Below are 18,485 nucleotides of genomic sequence, written 5' to 3'. Positions count from 1 at the left end.
AAATGACGTGCATAATGTCCATATTGCCATCTATCCATGTTTCAAGTTTCATGAAAAAATATGAAGAACTTTTACAGTTATCGCAGGATCGAGAAAACAACCATTTTCAGTAGTATTTCTAGTCTATTTGTTGCCATAGCAACCATAATTTTTGATGTAGAAACAAAATGAAATGACGTGCATAATGTCTATATTGCCATCTATTCATGTTTCAAGTTTCATGAAAAATATCAAGAACTTTTAAAGTTATTGCAGGATCAAGAAAAGTGTGACAGAAAGACTCATAGACAGACAGACAGACACACAGAGCGAAAACCATAAGTCCTCTGTTATGCCTTGATGGTATAATACAGTGCAATATGACACAAGATTTTAAACATCTCATCACACAAATATTCATTTAAAAAAATTAAATTATGGCATAAGCTACATTTGAAGACTATATATATTAAACCACGGAACAAATTTTCTTGGGTCAAAGTATATTCTTTATTTTTATGTCTGAGAAGGGGTTGACGGATACAGGCCCAGGATTTACAGAAACCACTAAACATAACTTGTTGTCAGCAAATAAAGCCACTGAAAACATTGAGAAAAGAACTACAGCTATAGCTAAAACATTCTTGATACGGTCAAATGATACGAACACATATGCAAGTTTACAAATGTATGAATTATAACATCTGAATTATTATAAGATCAGAATTATTTATAAATATAAGATTTTTATAACAACCAATAAAGATAAATGAAAACACTGTCTCTCGTTGAACTGCAAATAAAAAAAAAAGTGTAATTTTCAGACCGGTCACACTATTGAGTACAGAAGTAAATATGTATTTTTTTTTCAATAACATGACACCTAAATCCTATGCACATTTCTATCCATGTTTCAAGTTTCATGAAAAAATATGAAGAACTTTTACAGTTATCGCAGGATCGAGAAAACAACCATTTTCAGTAGTATTTCTAGTCTATTTGTTGCCATAGCAACCATAATTTTTGATGTAGAAACAAAATGAAATGACGTGCATAATGTCCATATTGCCTTCTATTCATGTTTCAAGTTTCATGAAAAATATCAAGAACTTTTAAAGTTATTGCAGGATCCAGAAAAGTGTGACAGAAAGACTCATAGACAGACAGACAGACACACAGAGCGAAAACCATAAGTCCTCTGTTATGCCTTGATGGTATAATACAGTGCAATATGACAGAAGATTTTAAACATCTCATCACACAAATATTCATTCAAAAAAATTAAATTATGGCATAAGCTACATTTGAAGACTATATATATTAAACCACGGAACAAATTTTCTTGGGTCAAAGTATATTCTTTATTTTTATGTCTGAGAAGGGGTTGACGGATACAGGCCCAGGATTTACAGAAACCACTAAACATAACTTGTTGTCAGCAAATAAAGCCACTGAAAACATTGAGAAAAGAACTACAGCTATAGCTAAAACATTCTTGATACGGTCAAATGATACGAACACATATGCAAGTTTACAAATGTATGAATTATAACATCTGAATTATTATAAGATCAGAATTCAATATTTATAAATATAAGATTTTTATAACAACCAATAAAGATAAATGAAAACACGGTCTCTCGTTGAACTGCAAATAAAAAAAAAAGTGTAATTTTCAGACCGGTCACACTATTGAGTACAGAAGTAAATATGTATTTTTTTTTCAATAACATGACACCTAAATCCTATGCTTATTTCTAACATATCACAAACAATACTAATACTGTAACAGGTACTTTTCTTCAAACTATGTTTAACAACCAAGTCACTATAATTATAATCAACATTTCTGCACATGATTTTGCATATCCGTGCAGGTGTAGTTTAAAAACTGTGCACACATGACTAATCAAACAAGAATATAAACTGTGGTTCAAGATTAGCCTGTGCAGTCTAGCAGATCAGCCTGTGCAGTCTGGGACGACATTTTAGCGTCATTTACCCGAGCAAGGGTCAGATTATCATTATAAAAGGGGTCAGGTTAAAAAACAACAACAAAAAACAAAAAAAAACCTCAGGATTTTGCAAGCAAGTTACTACACAGATTTACAATATGGCAGGCATGCAGTAACAATGGTAAATCACTAAGTTGAAAGATGATGACGTTAACAAGAAGTTTGTTCTGACCTGCATATGAAACATCTTTTTTTCCCCAAAATACATTTCTTCATTATAGTATTATTTGTATAGTAGTGGGACTTTGAACCTAACTTGCTATTGGCCCTGAGCCAATAATCACAAAGCTTCTTCGCATAATCTTAACTGTAATTAAATGAACATTTAACATCAAGATTTTTCTTTAAGAAATCTTATGTTTTCTGCTTACAAAAGGTTAAAATATTAATCACAGTTGCAATATTTACTTGTTATAAAAGATAAAAATGTTTCAATAAGTAAAAATACCATAGCCAGACACTTTAAGAATTTCATAAATTTAAGGAATTTTCTTAGGCTTTCCTAGATTTATCCTCAGGGGCCTTTTTTGAATATATGCCTTGGTACAAAAGAGTGGTATCTGCTTCACATTCCCATCTCCAATACAGTTCTCTTGCACTTAATTCATTACATTCAGTTCACCAAAGCAGCTTCATTCTTATTCGTAACAAAGTCATCATCTTTTGACTGAGCGATTCCCCACAGCTCTACGAAACTCTCAGGGGAGAGTGAGAGACAAAAGGAAACTGATGTAAAACCTGTTGGGCTAGAACACTCCTGCCTGGTAACTGAATGAGGCAAAAACATGGGTGAGCATTGTGGAACCTGGGGCCCATTTTTATCAAGAATCTTTTGTTGTTCTAAACTTAACCCTTTCCCACTCAGAAGCAAAGTGAAAATGGATATGTGCAAACAGCATAAAACCAGAACAGCCTGTGAGTAACTCGCAGTCTGTTCAGGTTTTATGCTGTTTGCTGCTTATCAGTATCTAAGGGTTTGAAATGAATCCTTTAACAAGAAGGCTATGATGGCCCTGAATCGCTCGCCTGACTAGCCTTGCTACATCAATTTAAATTCTTTCAGACCCATATACAATCCCAAGAAAGATTTTATTAATTAATACATTCTGACAAAATGTCATTAAGACGTGATGAAAACTGTGATCTCTTTCATCTACACAAGGTTTGACTAGAATTGGCCCGTTGACCTTATTTTTGACCCCAGATGACCCATATACGATCCAAAATCAGATATTATCAAGATAAACATTCTGACCCATACTTCATTAAGATCAGATGAAGACTACAACCTCTATTGTCTACATAAAAGGTTTTTCTATGATTTGACCTAATGACCTAGTTTTTGACCACAGATGACCCCAAAACAATCCCAACACAGGTTTGATCAAGATTTACATTCTGGCTGAATTTAATTTAAGTTTGGATGAAAACTGTGACCTCTACATACACAAGGGTTTTCTATGATTTGACCTAGTGACCTAGTTTCTGACCCCAGATGACCCAAATACAATCCCAATCCAGATTTTATCAAGATAAACATTCTGACCAAATTTCATAAAGATTGGATGAAAACTGTGACCTCTATTGCCTACACAAGGTTTTTCTTTTATTTGACCTAGTGACCTAGTTTTTAACCCCAGATGACCCCAATACAATCCCAACCCAGATTTCAGAAAGATAAACATTCTGATCAAATTTAAAATAGATTGGATGAAAACTGAGACCTTTATTGTCTACACAAGGTTTTTCTATTATTTGAACTAGTGACCTAGTTTTTGAACCCAGATGACCCAAATACAATCCCAACCCAGATTGCATCAAGACAAACATTCTGACCAAATTTCATAAAGATTGGATGAAAACTGTGACCTCTATCGTCTGACTGACTGACTAATGGGGTTATTTACCCTCGGGACTTCCGTTAAAAACCATTGCCAGAGCACACTGCTTAACATTAAACTCTGCGTAAAAAAACAGAAAACGGCCATAATATTGTCAGCCCGATTTTACTGGGCTGTACCATTTATAATATAAAATACTTTGCAGTGTGGATGCGGTGCTTTGATAAAAATTTAGTAGTTTAAAAATAGCTTTTTTTATAATAAAATTAGATGCGATATAAACGCAATACTCAATATAAACTGCATATTGTCTGAGCCTAATGCTGTTAAACCTCTATTGTCTACACAAGGTTTTTCTATTATTTGACCTAGTGACCTAGTTTTTGACCCCAGATGAGCCAAATACAATCCCAACCCAGATTTCATCAAGATAAACATTCTGACCAAATTTCATAAATATTGGATGAAAACTGTGACCTTTACTGTCTACACAAACAAATTGTTGACGTACACACACACACGCACAACTGACGCCAGACATCACACAGTCACATAAGCTCACCATGTCACTTTGTGACAGGTGAGCTAAAAACTTGAATCTAGTAAGAAAGGTCGTAAATTTAATTTAATTTCCAAGGTACTACAAATGCGTGAAAATACGTATCTAAGTTGTAAAGGGTTCAGAAAAAAATGAAGAGATTAATAATGTGTTTGGAAACTTTGCGAGTTGGAACAAGTGTTAGAAAATACTAAAAACAGTCAATCTTGTGGATGCGACCACTTGTATTAAGCGACCTTTGTCTTATGCGACCATTTTGAAATCCCACAGAGCTTTTTCGCTATATAATGATATTGTATTAAGCGACTTTTGTCTTACGCGACCAGCGACCGCTGATTTTTGTGTATTTTGATGTCCGAATCTTGAATTAAGCGACCACTAGGAGGTAAAAGTTGTTTATCTATTGATCTTTCAGGGACAAATCCGTGTTAATTGTTTATCTAAGTTGATAAGATGTACTGTTACACCTCTGCTTTGTTTTCACACCAACCATTATAATGATTATGCTTTGTCTCGTTGACCGGTTCTGACCGGTATTGTTGTAGACTGCATATCAATTTATTGAGTTGAATAATAGAGGAACGTATTACGCACAGTCTACAGCTTAAATAGTTTACTATGTGGAACTTTAAGAGAAAACGCCGATTTTTCTCGAGTATAGATAACAGGTTCAGAAACAATGCACTGTACGCGAAAAACATTTCCTGAGAAGTGCGGAAAATAAACTATTAATCGGCAACATCTGCCGAAATCCGTACATTCCCAATTTGTAATTATGCTAATATGTAGATATTTGTTAGCCAATCACATTGTTATTTACTTAATAAATTTTCCAATCAGGTCTGTTTGTTTGTTTTCAATTGACGTGTTTTAATTTTTTCAGCTCATTATGTATCATAATCGAGTCCGATTTCCTTAAGCGTACATGCAGAAATTAAAATGTCAAAACGAAAAGTGTTAACGTTGAACGAGAAAATTCGGGTTTTGAACATAAAATCGCAGATGAGTTTGGAGTCGGTAAAACTCAAATTCAGAACATTCTTAAGCGTAAAGCCAAGGTGCTTGAAGACGTGGAAAATAATGTGTCAGGTGAAAAAAACGCGAAAAATATTTCCTTGTCTATGTTGTTTTTGCAAATAAATATGTACACACAATTCATTTATAATAAATGATAATTTATAATAAGTGAAAAAATAAAACACATAAGTAAAATATTGTTTAAGTATTGTGTTTATATTCATTATATTATAAAAGTTAAAATCATTGTTGACAAAAGAAATTATCCTTCATATAGATTAAAATTGAGGGTAAGCATTCTTCCAGAATGGCCTTTTTTATTTAAAGACCATTTTATTAAGAGACCACTTTTGATAACTCCCTTAAGTGGTCTCTTAATACAAGATTGACTGTATTTATTAATAGCATGATTATCATTATCATATCATCATTTTTGTTATTATTACTTAATGTCGTATTATTTCACACCTACTGTGGGGAAATACATCACCAAAATGCATTATATAAAACAAGAGGCCCATGAGGGCCTGAATCGCTCTACTGGCTGGAATCAATAGGGCTCAAGCCCTTGATAGTATGAACAATCTGAGTAAGATTTAAACAAACAGACCCAAAATGGGAAATTCATCGTAAAATTTAAACTTCAAATGGCTCCCTTTCAACAATAAGTTGGACAAATTTTCTTCACTCTCAATGGGGTTCTGGCTCTTGATGATATAAAACATCCGTTGAAGTTTCAAAAGGATAGAACTTTATATGTAAACAAACAAGAAATGTGTTTGTCAGAAACACTATGTCCCCTTCTGCGCCGCTTTGATTTTTTTTTTTTACCTTTGACCTTGAAGGATGACATTGACCTTCCACCACTTAAAATGTGCAGCTCCATGAGATACACATGCATGCCAAATATGAAGTTGCTATCTTCAATATTGCAAAAGTTATGGCAAAATGTTAAAGATTTTCATTTTTTTACCTTTGACCTTGAAGGATGACCTTGACCTTGACCTTTCACCACTCAAAATGTGCAGGTCCATGAGATACACATGCATGCCAAATATGAAGTTGCTATACTTCAATATTGCAAAAGTTATGGCAAAATGTTTAAAGATTTTCAATTTTTTCTCAAATTCTTATTACTCCGATATTGCTCATTTCCAAAAGGGTTTGACTCATCATTAAGATAAAGACACTGTGCAAGTTGGGAAATGATTGGATGAAAACTGTCGACTTTATTCCGTAAACAAGCCTTATTTCACAATTTTCTCAAACTCAAGGGGAGATAATTCTGAACATTTTACTCTGATGTAACCCATTTTCCATAGTGTTCGAGTCCTCATTGATATCAACACACTGAACAAGTTTGAAAAGAATCGCATGAAAAATGTGGACTTTATTGGATAAACATTATTGAATAAAAAAAAAAAAAAAAAAAAAATTTGAACAGAATTTCACAGCCTTCAGATTTTCGTAGTTTCAACTCAACAGTTGTTTATAAATACAAGTGCAGTGCTGTCTACTGTGACAGGTCATCAAAAGCCTCAGTGATTTTGAAATTGACCAACTCAAAAAATGAAAAACAGCCTACTTTGCACAATAACTTGATCAGTTTATTTTACAATATGAGCCTTGTTCTGAGAAAACTGGGCATGATGCATGTGCGTAAAGTGTTGTCCCAGATTAGCCTGTGCAGTCCATACAGGCTAATCAGGGATGACACTTTCCGCCTAAATTGGATTTTTGCCAAGAAGAGCTTTCATTTAAACGAAAAATGTCATAAAAGTGGAAAGTGTCATCCCTGATTAGCCTGTGGAGACTGCACAGGCTAATCTGGGACGACACTTTACGCACATGCATTATGCCCAGTTTTCTCAGAACACGACTCATATAGTGAAAAGTATCAAGGAGAGACATGAGCGTGGTAACAGAACATTTATCACAATGTGGTGTGAATGGGTTAAAACAGAATCTCAGACCAAGGTGGAAGGTAGTTTCAATAAAATCTGGGTGGCCACCGAAATCCATAGTTAAATTCACTGATTATTACTGGATTTTCATCTGAATCCAGTAAACTTTGTCCACACAATACTTTTTTTGAAATGTGTACACAAACTTTTAAATTCCCCCTAGAATGATTTTTCCCCAGTGTTTTTCCTTTTTAAAGAGTCCGTGGCCACCCTTTGAGAAAACATTCCATTGGAAGGAAAAAAACCCAACTCAAATCAAAAATACAAATTAGCAAGTATATTTTTATGTTGCAATTAATATAATTTTACACCATCCTTCGATTTGATGCAGATTTAATTTCAACGTATTTCATACAACAACATTTTTGTAAGCTTCTCATTAAATACAATAGTTACCATCATATATTATTTATTTTACAGAGTGAAATATGACTGCTCAATACATATAAGCTTACTGATTTGAAAACAGGCTACACTGCACTAATATTTACCTCCACTAACTGTCCCGAAGGGTACAGCCTATCAAGGTACTCCGAAGCTCTGGTTGCCAAAGGGAACAACTCCTGTTCTACAGTGCTGTACGTGAGGGAGGCACATTTCACACTGAAATGAGGTGAAATGACGTGAAAGGCAGATGAGCAAAAAATGTTTCATTGTATGTGGTACCCTGAATGCTTTTCTACAGGTGTGTATTCAAAAAATAAATGAGCCATGCTCTATGAAAAAGGGATTTAATGCATGTGCATAAAGTGTTGTCCCAGATTAGCCTGTGCAGTCCATACAGGCTAATCAGGGACGACCTCTTCCGCCTAAACTGGATTTTTGCTTAAAAGAGACTTTCTTGAAACGAAAAATATCATAAAAGCGGAGTGCTGTCCCTGATAAGCCTGTGCATACTGCACAGGCTAATCTGGGATGACACTTTACAGGCATGCATTAAACCCCTTTTTCATAGAGCACAGCTCATATAGATAACAAATCACATAAAGTTATAAAAATTTTGATGCTGAGGTGTTGCCCATTTGACAGCAGTGGCATTATTCAAACAAAGTTTGTAGAAAACAACAATACAAAAGTACATAATAAAAATTGAAACTTTTGGGTGTGTGGTTTGAAAGCATTACATTATTTCGCTATAGAAGTCTATATAAATTATCTATTTGCAGGAAGTTGGACTTTCAAAGCTTTCTATTTTTATAATTAAGACTATAGTTACAATAATAACATTAAAGCAATTCTTAGTTGAAAAAAGGGCATAACTTTTGCAATTTTTTAATGTGGGATGATCAAAATAACACAAGCATACCTTTATATCATAAGAAACAATCAATAAAAGTTTAAAGTTGAACGACAAAAGGTGTAGGAGAACATTACAAAAACAAATTAGTATCTAAGGACAGACGGATGGACAAACAGAAAACAGATGGCCTGATGTCCATGGAGATATTTCTCGGAGGGGGGGGGGGGGGGGTCATTAAAACCTCAACCCTAACTACTTCCTTTTAAAACACCAACACTCACTATTTCCATTCCATGTAAAAAGAGGTCCAAAAATATCAAACAGTTTAAAAGTAAAGAATGGGAATTTCTTTAACCTCTTTTTCAGTAGTTGTAACAAGAGACTTTAACCTATTCTTCAACAACAAAAATATTGTACAGTAAAGTAAAAGGTATTAATTGTAAAATGTATAAACATTAGTTGTTATATGTGTACATTGCTTGTAAACTATGTACGGTGTGGAGTGGGATGCCCTCAACCCAATCACACCTTTTGACAAGGAAAATAAACAAGAGCTGTTTGTAAAACATGCATGCCCCCCAAATGGGCTGTCAGTTGTAGTGGAAGCCATTGTGTGAATACGTTTTTTGTCACTGTGACCTTGACCTTTGACCAAGTAACCTGAAAGTCAATAGGGGTCATCTGCCAGTCATGATCAATGCACCTATTAAGTTTCATGATCCTTGGCCTAATTATTCTTGAGTTATCTTCAGGAAACCATTTTACTGTTTCAAGTCACTGTGACCTTGACCTTTGACCTAGTGACCTAAAAATTATTAGGGGTCATCTGCCAGTCATGATCAATGTACCTATGAAGTTTCATGATCCTAGGCGTAAGCATTCTTGAGTTATCATCCGAAAACTATTTTACTATTTTGGGTCACTGTGACCTTGACCTTTGACCTAGTGACCTGAAAATCAATAGGGGTCATCTGCCAGTCCTGATCAATGTACCTATTAAGTTTCATGATCCTAGGCGTAATCGTTCTTGAGTTATCATCCGGAAACCATTTTTATATTTCAAGTCACTGTGACCTTGACCTTTGACCTATTGACCTGAAAATCTATAGGGGTCATCTGCGAGTCATGATCAATGTACCTATGAAGTTTCATAATCCTAGGCATAAGCGTTCTTGAGTAATCATCCGAAAACCATTTTACTACTTCGAGTCACTGTGACCTTGACCTTTGACCTAGTGACCTCAAAATCAATAGGGGTCATCTACAAGTCATGATCAATGTACCTATGAAGTTTCATGATCCTAGGCCTAAGCGTTCTTGAGTTATCATCCGAAAACCATCTGGTGGACGAATGGACGAACCAACACGTGCAAAACAATACACCCCTCTTCTTCAAATGGGGGCATAAATATATTGAATGGAAAAAAAATAAAAATAAAAATAAATCAAACATTTCACTCACATTTTGATGAGGGATCCAGCCACCTCCACAAACTTCTGCAGTGCGGCCGTCTCCTCAGCGTTCAGTGCCGACGGTCTCTGCGCCAGAGCTGGCTCCACCTTCTGCTTCTCAGACCAAGACTTGAGCACCGTTTCAAAGGACTGTGAAGAACATACTGGTTAGCGAGTATTTGTCGGACAGCAGTATTTACCGGACGTTCTATTTATTTTGTATATTTTAACGCTGCAAACCAATTTGCTTCGTCAGATACTTACAGATGTTTGTTTTCTTGTAGCTGACAGCAAAAATTGGTTAAATGCTTGTATTAAAGTTAAACAAGTGTGATGTTTTCAAATCTCGTAGGAATGTAATGCGACCTCCTGGCAGGGGATATTAATAGCCCGCGCATGCTCAAAAGAAATCCCTTACTGAAACCCGAACTGTGTGCTTGAGATTTTCGTTCATCTACTGTAGTAGAGCAGGTCTCAATTATTTGTATAACAATCTTTTATTTTACCAAAAATTATGTGTTTTTTTGTTGTTTTTTTAAATCAGAGTTTATTTACAGGTCCTACCGGCCTCTTCACGAGGTCTTTGAGGTCCGACCTGCGTGTGTTTAACATGCACACATAATTTATATTATAGATTTTTACATAAAAATTCCACACAATTTGCTGTATACATATATCTGAATTGCTCACAAAATGTACTAAGTAAACAATTAAATATAAAGAAACAAATCTCATTTAAAATTATAAATTCACTGTTTGGATTTTCTCCCTTGAAAAATAATATTCTTCTTTCCACAAAGATCTATAAATAAACATGCTTATTTATAGATATTTGTTCGAACTGATATTGGAAACAAATTATTAATCTATTAACACACTCAGAAAGAGACATATTTCACTCAAAAAGTAATGTATTTACGTCATTTTAATGTGAATGTTAAGAAAAGTTTTATTTAAACTCTAACTTGTTTCAAATTACTAAATATATATAAATGTCCGGTAAATACTTCTGTAAAGTGGAAAATTACCTCCCTTTAATGGCTCCATATACGGCCCATGTACATACGCAAGCGCACATCAAAAAAAATGTTTTGTTTACATTCGCTTGTAGATGACAAACCCAGGATGTATCAGTAATTTTTTTATAAATGTTTTCGTATTATTTTGAAAGTTTTAAAATAAAAACCGTAACTTTCGACGAGAAATACTCGCTGACCAGTACACATAAGTTTGCACAAAAGAGCCTCGTTATAGGAAACTTAATGCATGTGTGTAGTGTCGTACCAGACTAGCCTGTGCAGTCTGCAGTCTCTTCTAAGCAAAAATCTAGTTGAGGCGTAAAGTTTTGTCACAGATTTGCCTGTATGCACTGCACAGACTAATCTAGGATGACACTAAACATACATGCATTAAGTCCAGTTTTCCCAGAACAAGACTAAAATTATTTCATTGTTATGCATCACACAAACATTTTTATCTTATTTCATCTGATAAAATGGCCAACAACTTATTGAGAAAACAGTGATTACAGTAAATTTGGAGATATCTTCCAATATCTCATTTCAATGACGGTAGTGCAGATTTGCTGGTTGATGCCAATTTTTCCTTCTTTATGAGAGATATATAGTTTGATAAATATCAGTTTGTTAAATCACTGTACAACATATATTGGTAGATTATTATACAGAATACAAACATAGATTGCTCTGCTTTTCTGTTTGTCAGCGTTTTATGTTTGTTGAAATATTTGAAGTAAATCATCAGATATTGCTTTATACTTTACAACTGAAATGTAAACACTTGTCTGGTCAAGGCAACACTCAACTAGGTCTATTGTGTTTGGTCGTGCAAGTACGTACCCTGTCCCTAGTAAGCATCTGGGCCCTGTTCTTGTGTACGATGCGTATGTACCCTGGAGGCTGGATCCAGGCCTCTCCGTCCACCTGGACCGGCACCCCTTCATCACCCATGATCATGATCTTCACTGACCGACACTATAATGTTAAAAGTTTGAGCATTAATCTATATGATTATGTTCTTCACTGACCAACACTGTAATGTTAAAAAGTGCCTAGCGACCGGGAGGCCATGGGTTCGCTATCCACTGTGGGAGCGTTCTTCATCTCCTCCAAAGACACTAAGTACTGGTTCAAGGCCCAGGAAACAGACTTGAGAGCGTTTCAAATAAGAAGTAATTCGAATGCAATCAAGGTAAAAGTAAATAAGTGTAATTTTAAAAGCCGCCCTACCTGTGCGATGCGGTGATGTTGCAGGTCGATGACTCGCGACACAGCCAACTGAGTGCTGCCAAACACCGCTACAACCTCCAGTATCTTGTCATCAAAACTGGGTGCTGAGAAAGTCTGAAAATAGGCAGATCAAGGTTAAATGAGAGGCTGCGTTCCATTAAGGCTGATGCCCCGCACAGCCGCTATTGGAGAGAAAATTGTTAAGTCCAAGGCCCATAACTTCGCCAAAAAACAAAGGATAGGACAAAACTCACACTTCATCTGTCCTGTAGGTAGAACTCACAGACCAAAAATCAGATGAATATCTGTAAGCATTTCATGAAAAACTCCTGAAAATGGTTTTTATAGATAACATTCGAGAACTGCGAAAAATCAATGGACCGGGACAAAACTCACCTTTCATCTGTGAGTAATGTAAGTAGACTTACATACCAAAAATAAACTGCATATGTCAAAATATTTTGTAATTAACCTCCGGAAAATGGAAAATGTCTACGTCCAAGGCCAATAGCTTCGCAAAATATCAATGGACCTGAACAAAACTCACACTTCACCTTTAAGTCATGTAGGTAGACATACGTACCAAAAATATGTGAAAGCGTTTTCTAAAAAAACAATGGAAAACGGTAATTATTAGTTTTTTTAAAATTATTTAAAAATGTATGACAACTTCATCAAGCTAACTGCAAGTGATCTTTAAAAAAACACACAACAAAAAACAGCCCACTTACATCGACTTCCTTGGTTCCACCCCAGAAGTTTGACCCTCCGCCGAAGCTGGGAATATTGAGTATAACAATGCCCTGTAGGCTAGGAAGGGGGATCCTCTGGCCGTCACACTCCAGCTGTACACGCTGGTCCAGGTTCTTGAAGGTCTTCTGTAGGATCTCCTTCCCTCCCAGCACACCGTACCACATGAGGTTCTTTGTTCGACTCCTAGAATATAGCACTAGAGGGCTAGTTATTATTATTGTTATTATGATTATTTTATTAACCCTTTGCATGCTGGGAAATTTGTCGCCTGCTAAAATGTTGTCTGCTGAATTTCTAAAATGAGCATTTTCTTAGATTTTTTTTCAAAGAATACTATCAGAATTGCAAACAGTTTGGATCCTGATGAGACGCAACGTTTTGTGGCGTCTCATTTGGATCCAAACTGTTTGCAAAGGCCTTCAAAATTCGGTTCCAGCACTGAAAGAGTTAATATAACCATGTATTCGTATAAGCCTTTTGCGGCCAAATATATCAGGAAAGAGTGACCATTTTCTGTGTCCATTTAATATTATCCCTACTGTATGCAAAACTGAGGACTAGGTTGGAAAAAAACTTTAGCTTGCACATTCCTTTAAAAAATACTTTATATTAGGAATATTTTATGCTCTAATTATTTGCCCTAAAAAGCAAGCACTTTGAAAATAATGACTGTCTTTTTTCCCCAAAAAAGCTTTTTGATTTGATTCATTTAAACAGCAACCCATGACCCACCTGTCACACCTCTATTTTCGAACAGCTACCACATTTTTCCTCGAAATGCATATATAAATTCTGCTATTCAAGATAGCTGTATTTAATTGTCTTAAACTGACGCTTTTAATTAAGTATTTTAAAATTCTCTATCAATTGCTTTTTTACTAGATGTTTATACAGTATTTCTGAGTTAATATTTTGGGGACAGGGGAAGGCAGGAAGGGGTACATTTATACTTTGTAACAAGCTTGATTTTTTTGTGCTTGTTGTTTTTCTGACAGACATTGTACCTGCATTTCTCCGGATGCTCCTCTCGTTTGTTCTGGAAGTCGAGGGTGATCTTGGCATCAAGTCCTATGCCCAGGTAGTTGTTCATCACAACACTTTCTCCTTGTACTCTTCGCTAAAACACAGAATAAACTGATTGAACCACTGAATACAACTTGATTTTGATTGGCTAAATGCTTATACGGAAAGTGTCGCCCCAGACAAGCCTGTGCCGAAGCCTGTGCAGTCTGCACAGGCTTATCAGAGACAACACTTTCTGTTTTATAATGGAATTTTTTATTGAAAGTCTCTTCACTACAAAAAATCCTGTGAAGGCCCTGATTAGCATATGCAGACTGCATACACGCAAACCATCATCCCAGATAAGCCTGTGCAGATGGTACAGGTTAATCAGGAACATTTTCCAATAAAATGGCACTTTTAATTACACGAACCTCTTCTTAGCTAAATCCAAATAACGTGGAAAATGTCTTCCAAAATTAGCCTGAGCGTACTGCACAGGCTAACCTGGGACGACAATTTACGCACATGCATTAAGCTCAGTTTTCCCAGAACGTGATGCACTTAAGCTCAGTTTTCCCAGAACGTGGCGCATTAAGCTCAGTTTCCCAGAACGTGGCGCATTAAGCTCAGTTTTCCCAGAACGTGGCGCATTAAGCTCAGTTTTCCCAGAACGTGGTGCATTAAGCTCAGTTTTCCCAGAACATGGCGCATTAAGCTCAGTTTTCCAGAACGTGGCTAAAATATGAAGCAAACTGTGCTAATCATGGAACAGAAATTTTAAGTTGGAAAAAGAAGCATATTGGGCAAACCTATAGCCATTCTTAACATAGAAAATCAAGGGGCCCGCCAAACATTTGCGGTGGTATGGGCTAGAGTCACCTGCTATTTTACATCACTACCTCAGATTTAAAGTGGAAAGTCACGTTCTCGAAAACTGTGCTAAATGCATGTGGCATAAATGTCATCCCAGATTAGCTTGTGCAGTTTGCACAGGCTAATCAGGGACAACATTTTCTGTTATAATGGTATTGTTCATTAAAGGAACTCTCTTCTAAGCTTAAATCCAGTTGTTGTAGGTGGAAAGAGTTGTCCCCGATTAGCTTGTGCAAACATCACAGGCTAATCTTGGATTACACTTAAGGCAAATGCTTCAATCCCAGAACAGCACTCATGAAGATTATCCTATGAAACTCAACTATTGATGTTTGATATTTAACATTAAATCAATAAAAGAAACTCCACATTTCAAGTTTCATATTTAATATTTAAATCAATATAAGAAACTCCACTATTGAAGTTTCATATTAATATTAAAATCAATAAAAGAAACTTCATGTTCAATTATAATAATACAAAAGAAAATTGGTGATTAAATATTTTCAACCCTAAGATCAATAGCCTAACCTAAGTATGATGTCTAAATTATTAATTTACCATTCTTAGGAAAGGGAATGACATTGTTTACATTTAGCGATTTCTTCAATTAATGAATAGGTAGCAATAATGATCAAGACTACTTCTATTAAGGAACCTGTTCACAGTTTGGTAAATTGACAAAATAAAAAAAAATGGTTTCAGATTTGCAAATGTTCGTTGTAGTAATTTTATATGCAAGCGAACAATAATACTGAACATTTACCAGGCTCTAAAATATCCATTTTATGCATCTTTGACGATTTAAAAACCTGAACGTTATAAAGCGTTACAAAGGTGAAAATGCTTGAATACTAAGTTCTATTGTTACCATTATCTTTTGTGCTACTACGAGGATAGCGAAGTAAGTATCAAATTCCATACAATGTGTATTACCAAGTGGTTTAAGGGTTAGACTTTTACTCAAAGGGTCAGTGGTTCATGCCCAGGTTTGGAGGACTTTATTTTTGTCTTATTTTTTTTCTTGTTTAATACTGGGACTTTTTCATTCCGATGTTTACATTGATCCATTTAAAGATTCTAATGATAAATTTCAAAACATGCCAAATATCCGTGAACAAGTCCCTTTAACCCTTTCTTACTCAGAAGCAAAGCAAAAATGTGCAAACAGCTTAAAACCAGAACAGCCGGAGAGCAACTCGCAGTCTATTCAGGTTTTATTTCAGGTTTTATGCTGTTTGCTGCTCATCAGTATCTAAGGGTTGGAAATGAAGCCTTAAAAACTTGAATTTAGTAAGAAAGGTCTTAAATTAAATTTACTTTTACAACAAATGGGTAAAAATACGTATCTAAGATAAAGACTCACAGGGGTATGTCCTCCTCCAGGAGAGGAGAGGCGGCTGCACAGAGGGCGTCCGCGTTGGCCAAGAGCACCTTGCTGATGAAACTGCCCCCCACCAGCTTGCTCGCTATAGAGCTGCTCAGACCTGGAAACGGGGAGACAAACAAGCAAATTCGTTGAATTGATATCCCCCGCCAAACTAGAGCTTTGTCACAGATGTAAGCATTTTTTCAAGATACAAAGGGCCATAACTCCGTTCAGGGCTTTTTTTCCTTCTTTTGGATCCGCCGAAAAACGGCCCTTTCCCCTCGGATTTTTTTCCCCTCAGCAGGTAAATTTTCCCCCAGACTTCATTTTTTTACCCAAAAAAAATTAAAAAAAAAAAAATTTAAATACATAGTTAACCTGATCCAGTGTAGAAAATATAACATATTGCATAATTAAATTATCTGTTGCCTTGAATTTGTTATAAAAACAGCAAAATAAGTTAAATTGATTATTTAGGACTTTCCTTATTTTCCCCAAAATCCGGCATTTCGCGTGATTTTTTTTCGCCAAAATCCGGCATTTCACGCGATTTTTTTTCCCTCAAAAAAGGCAGGGCCCTTTCCCCTAAGTCAGATAAAAAACCCTGCCGTTATTAACAGATGGTACACAATGCCATTTGGCCTGCATTATCGTCTTATCCATATATATACTCATACCAAGTTTCAATGAAATCGGCCAAAGCACTTCCAAGATATGGCTCCGGACACAAAAGTGCATTTTTTCAAGATACAAAGGGCTATAACTCCGTTATTAACGGATGGTGTACAATGCCATTTGGCGTGCATCATCGTCTTATCCATATATATACTCATACCAAGTTTCAATGAAATCGGCCAAAGCACTTCCAAGATATGGCTCCGGACACAAAAGAGCCGGATGGACGGACAGACAACTCCAAAACAATATCCCTCCGCCTTTGGCGGGTGATAATAAACTAGAGCTTGTGAAAGTAGAGGAGAATATCGCACTGATGCTGTATGCTGTAGTCAGCCTCAGTCTGGGACAATTGGGCTTAATGCATGTGCTTACATTTCCTCTTTTATCAAGGAATTTTTTCGTTGAAAGTAATACTTTTCTAAATGAGAAATCCAGTTAAATCAGGCGCTAATCAGGTCCAACACTTTCTTCTTTTATCATGGATTTTTTATAATAAAAGGAGTTTCTTCTCAACACAAATAAACAAGAAAACCAGTTTAGGACATGCTAATCTAAGAAAACACTTTCTGTGTTCATTGAATTTTTTATTAAAGGAAATCTTTCCCAAACAAAATTATGACTTAGCTGAAAATGCTATCCCTGATTTGCCTTTGCACAGGCTTATCTGGGATGACACTTTAAACACATGCATTAAGTTTACCCAGAAAGGGGGTCAACAAGAGATGTGTTGGTCAGAAACACAATGCCCCCTATTGCACCGCTTGGATTTTTTTTTTGACCTTGAACTTGAAGGATGTCCTTGACCCTGAACTTCCACCACTCAAAATGTGCAGCTTCAGGAGAACACCGCTTTGATTTTTAATTTTTTTTTGACCTTGAAGGATGACCTTGACCCTCAACTTCCACCACTCAAAATGTTTAGCTTATGAGATGCACATGCATGCCAAAAAGCAAGTTGCTATCTTGAATATTGAAAAAGTTATGGCCATTGTTAAAGTTTTTTCGGGCGGACCGACAGACTGACTGATATACTGACTGACGGACAGTTCAACTGCTATATGCCACCCTACTGGGGGCATAAAATTCAGTAAGCTGTAATAATCATGATATAAAAATTCTAAGTACAAAAAGGGGCATAACTCTGGCAATTTTTAACATAGGGTTATACAAATTAAACATGGAAAACTTCATCTCATACGAAACAATGTATTCAAGTTTGAATTGTGTGCATGGAAAGTTTATGAGTACTTGACGTTACAATTTTTCTGCCTAGGGACAGGCAGACGTCCATAAATACAGTTTACCATCCTCAGAGGTCTGCACTTAATTGCAAGATAATAATAATAAACATATTTAAAGAAGAGTACCATGTTACCGAAGTAATTGCCATTATGAAGCCTTTTTAGAATTAAAGATTGTATAATGTCTAACTGATTTCTTATTTTTGAAATTTGATCTTGAATTATGAGCAAGATCTTAGACCAAGAACCT

At 35.7% G+C, this 18,485-nt stretch overlaps 1 protein-coding gene across 1 annotated transcript in view; it reads right to left on the bottom strand.

Moving 5' to 3' along the window:
- The window catches only part of LOC127834314 (diacylglycerol kinase delta-like), a 37,537-nt gene that overhangs the window by 16,766 nt on the left and 2,286 nt on the right, over nt 1–18,485 (bottom strand). The window contains exons 4-11 of the mRNA XM_052360057.1: nt 16,314–16,434; nt 14,074–14,186; nt 13,048–13,252; nt 12,317–12,430; nt 11,927–12,061; nt 10,078–10,217; nt 7,867–7,978; nt 2,733–2,762 (exon numbers count right to left, since the gene is read on the bottom strand). Coding sequence (XP_052216017.1) covers nt 2,733–2,762; nt 7,867–7,978; nt 10,078–10,217; nt 11,927–12,061; nt 12,317–12,430; nt 13,048–13,252; nt 14,074–14,186; nt 16,314–16,434 — 970 coding nt within the window. The remainder of the gene's footprint in view (nt 1–2,732; nt 2,763–7,866; nt 7,979–10,077; nt 10,218–11,926; nt 12,062–12,316; nt 12,431–13,047; nt 13,253–14,073; nt 14,187–16,313; nt 16,435–18,485) is intronic.

Source organism: Dreissena polymorpha, chromosome 6 (genome assembly GCF_020536995.1).
Source record: "Dreissena polymorpha isolate Duluth1 chromosome 6, UMN_Dpol_1.0, whole genome shotgun sequence".
Classification (NCBI taxonomy): Eukaryota; Metazoa; Mollusca; class Bivalvia; order Myida; family Dreissenidae; genus Dreissena; species Dreissena polymorpha.
Note: the sequence above shows the minus strand (reverse complement) of the source record. Positions and strands in the feature narration are given on the sequence as shown.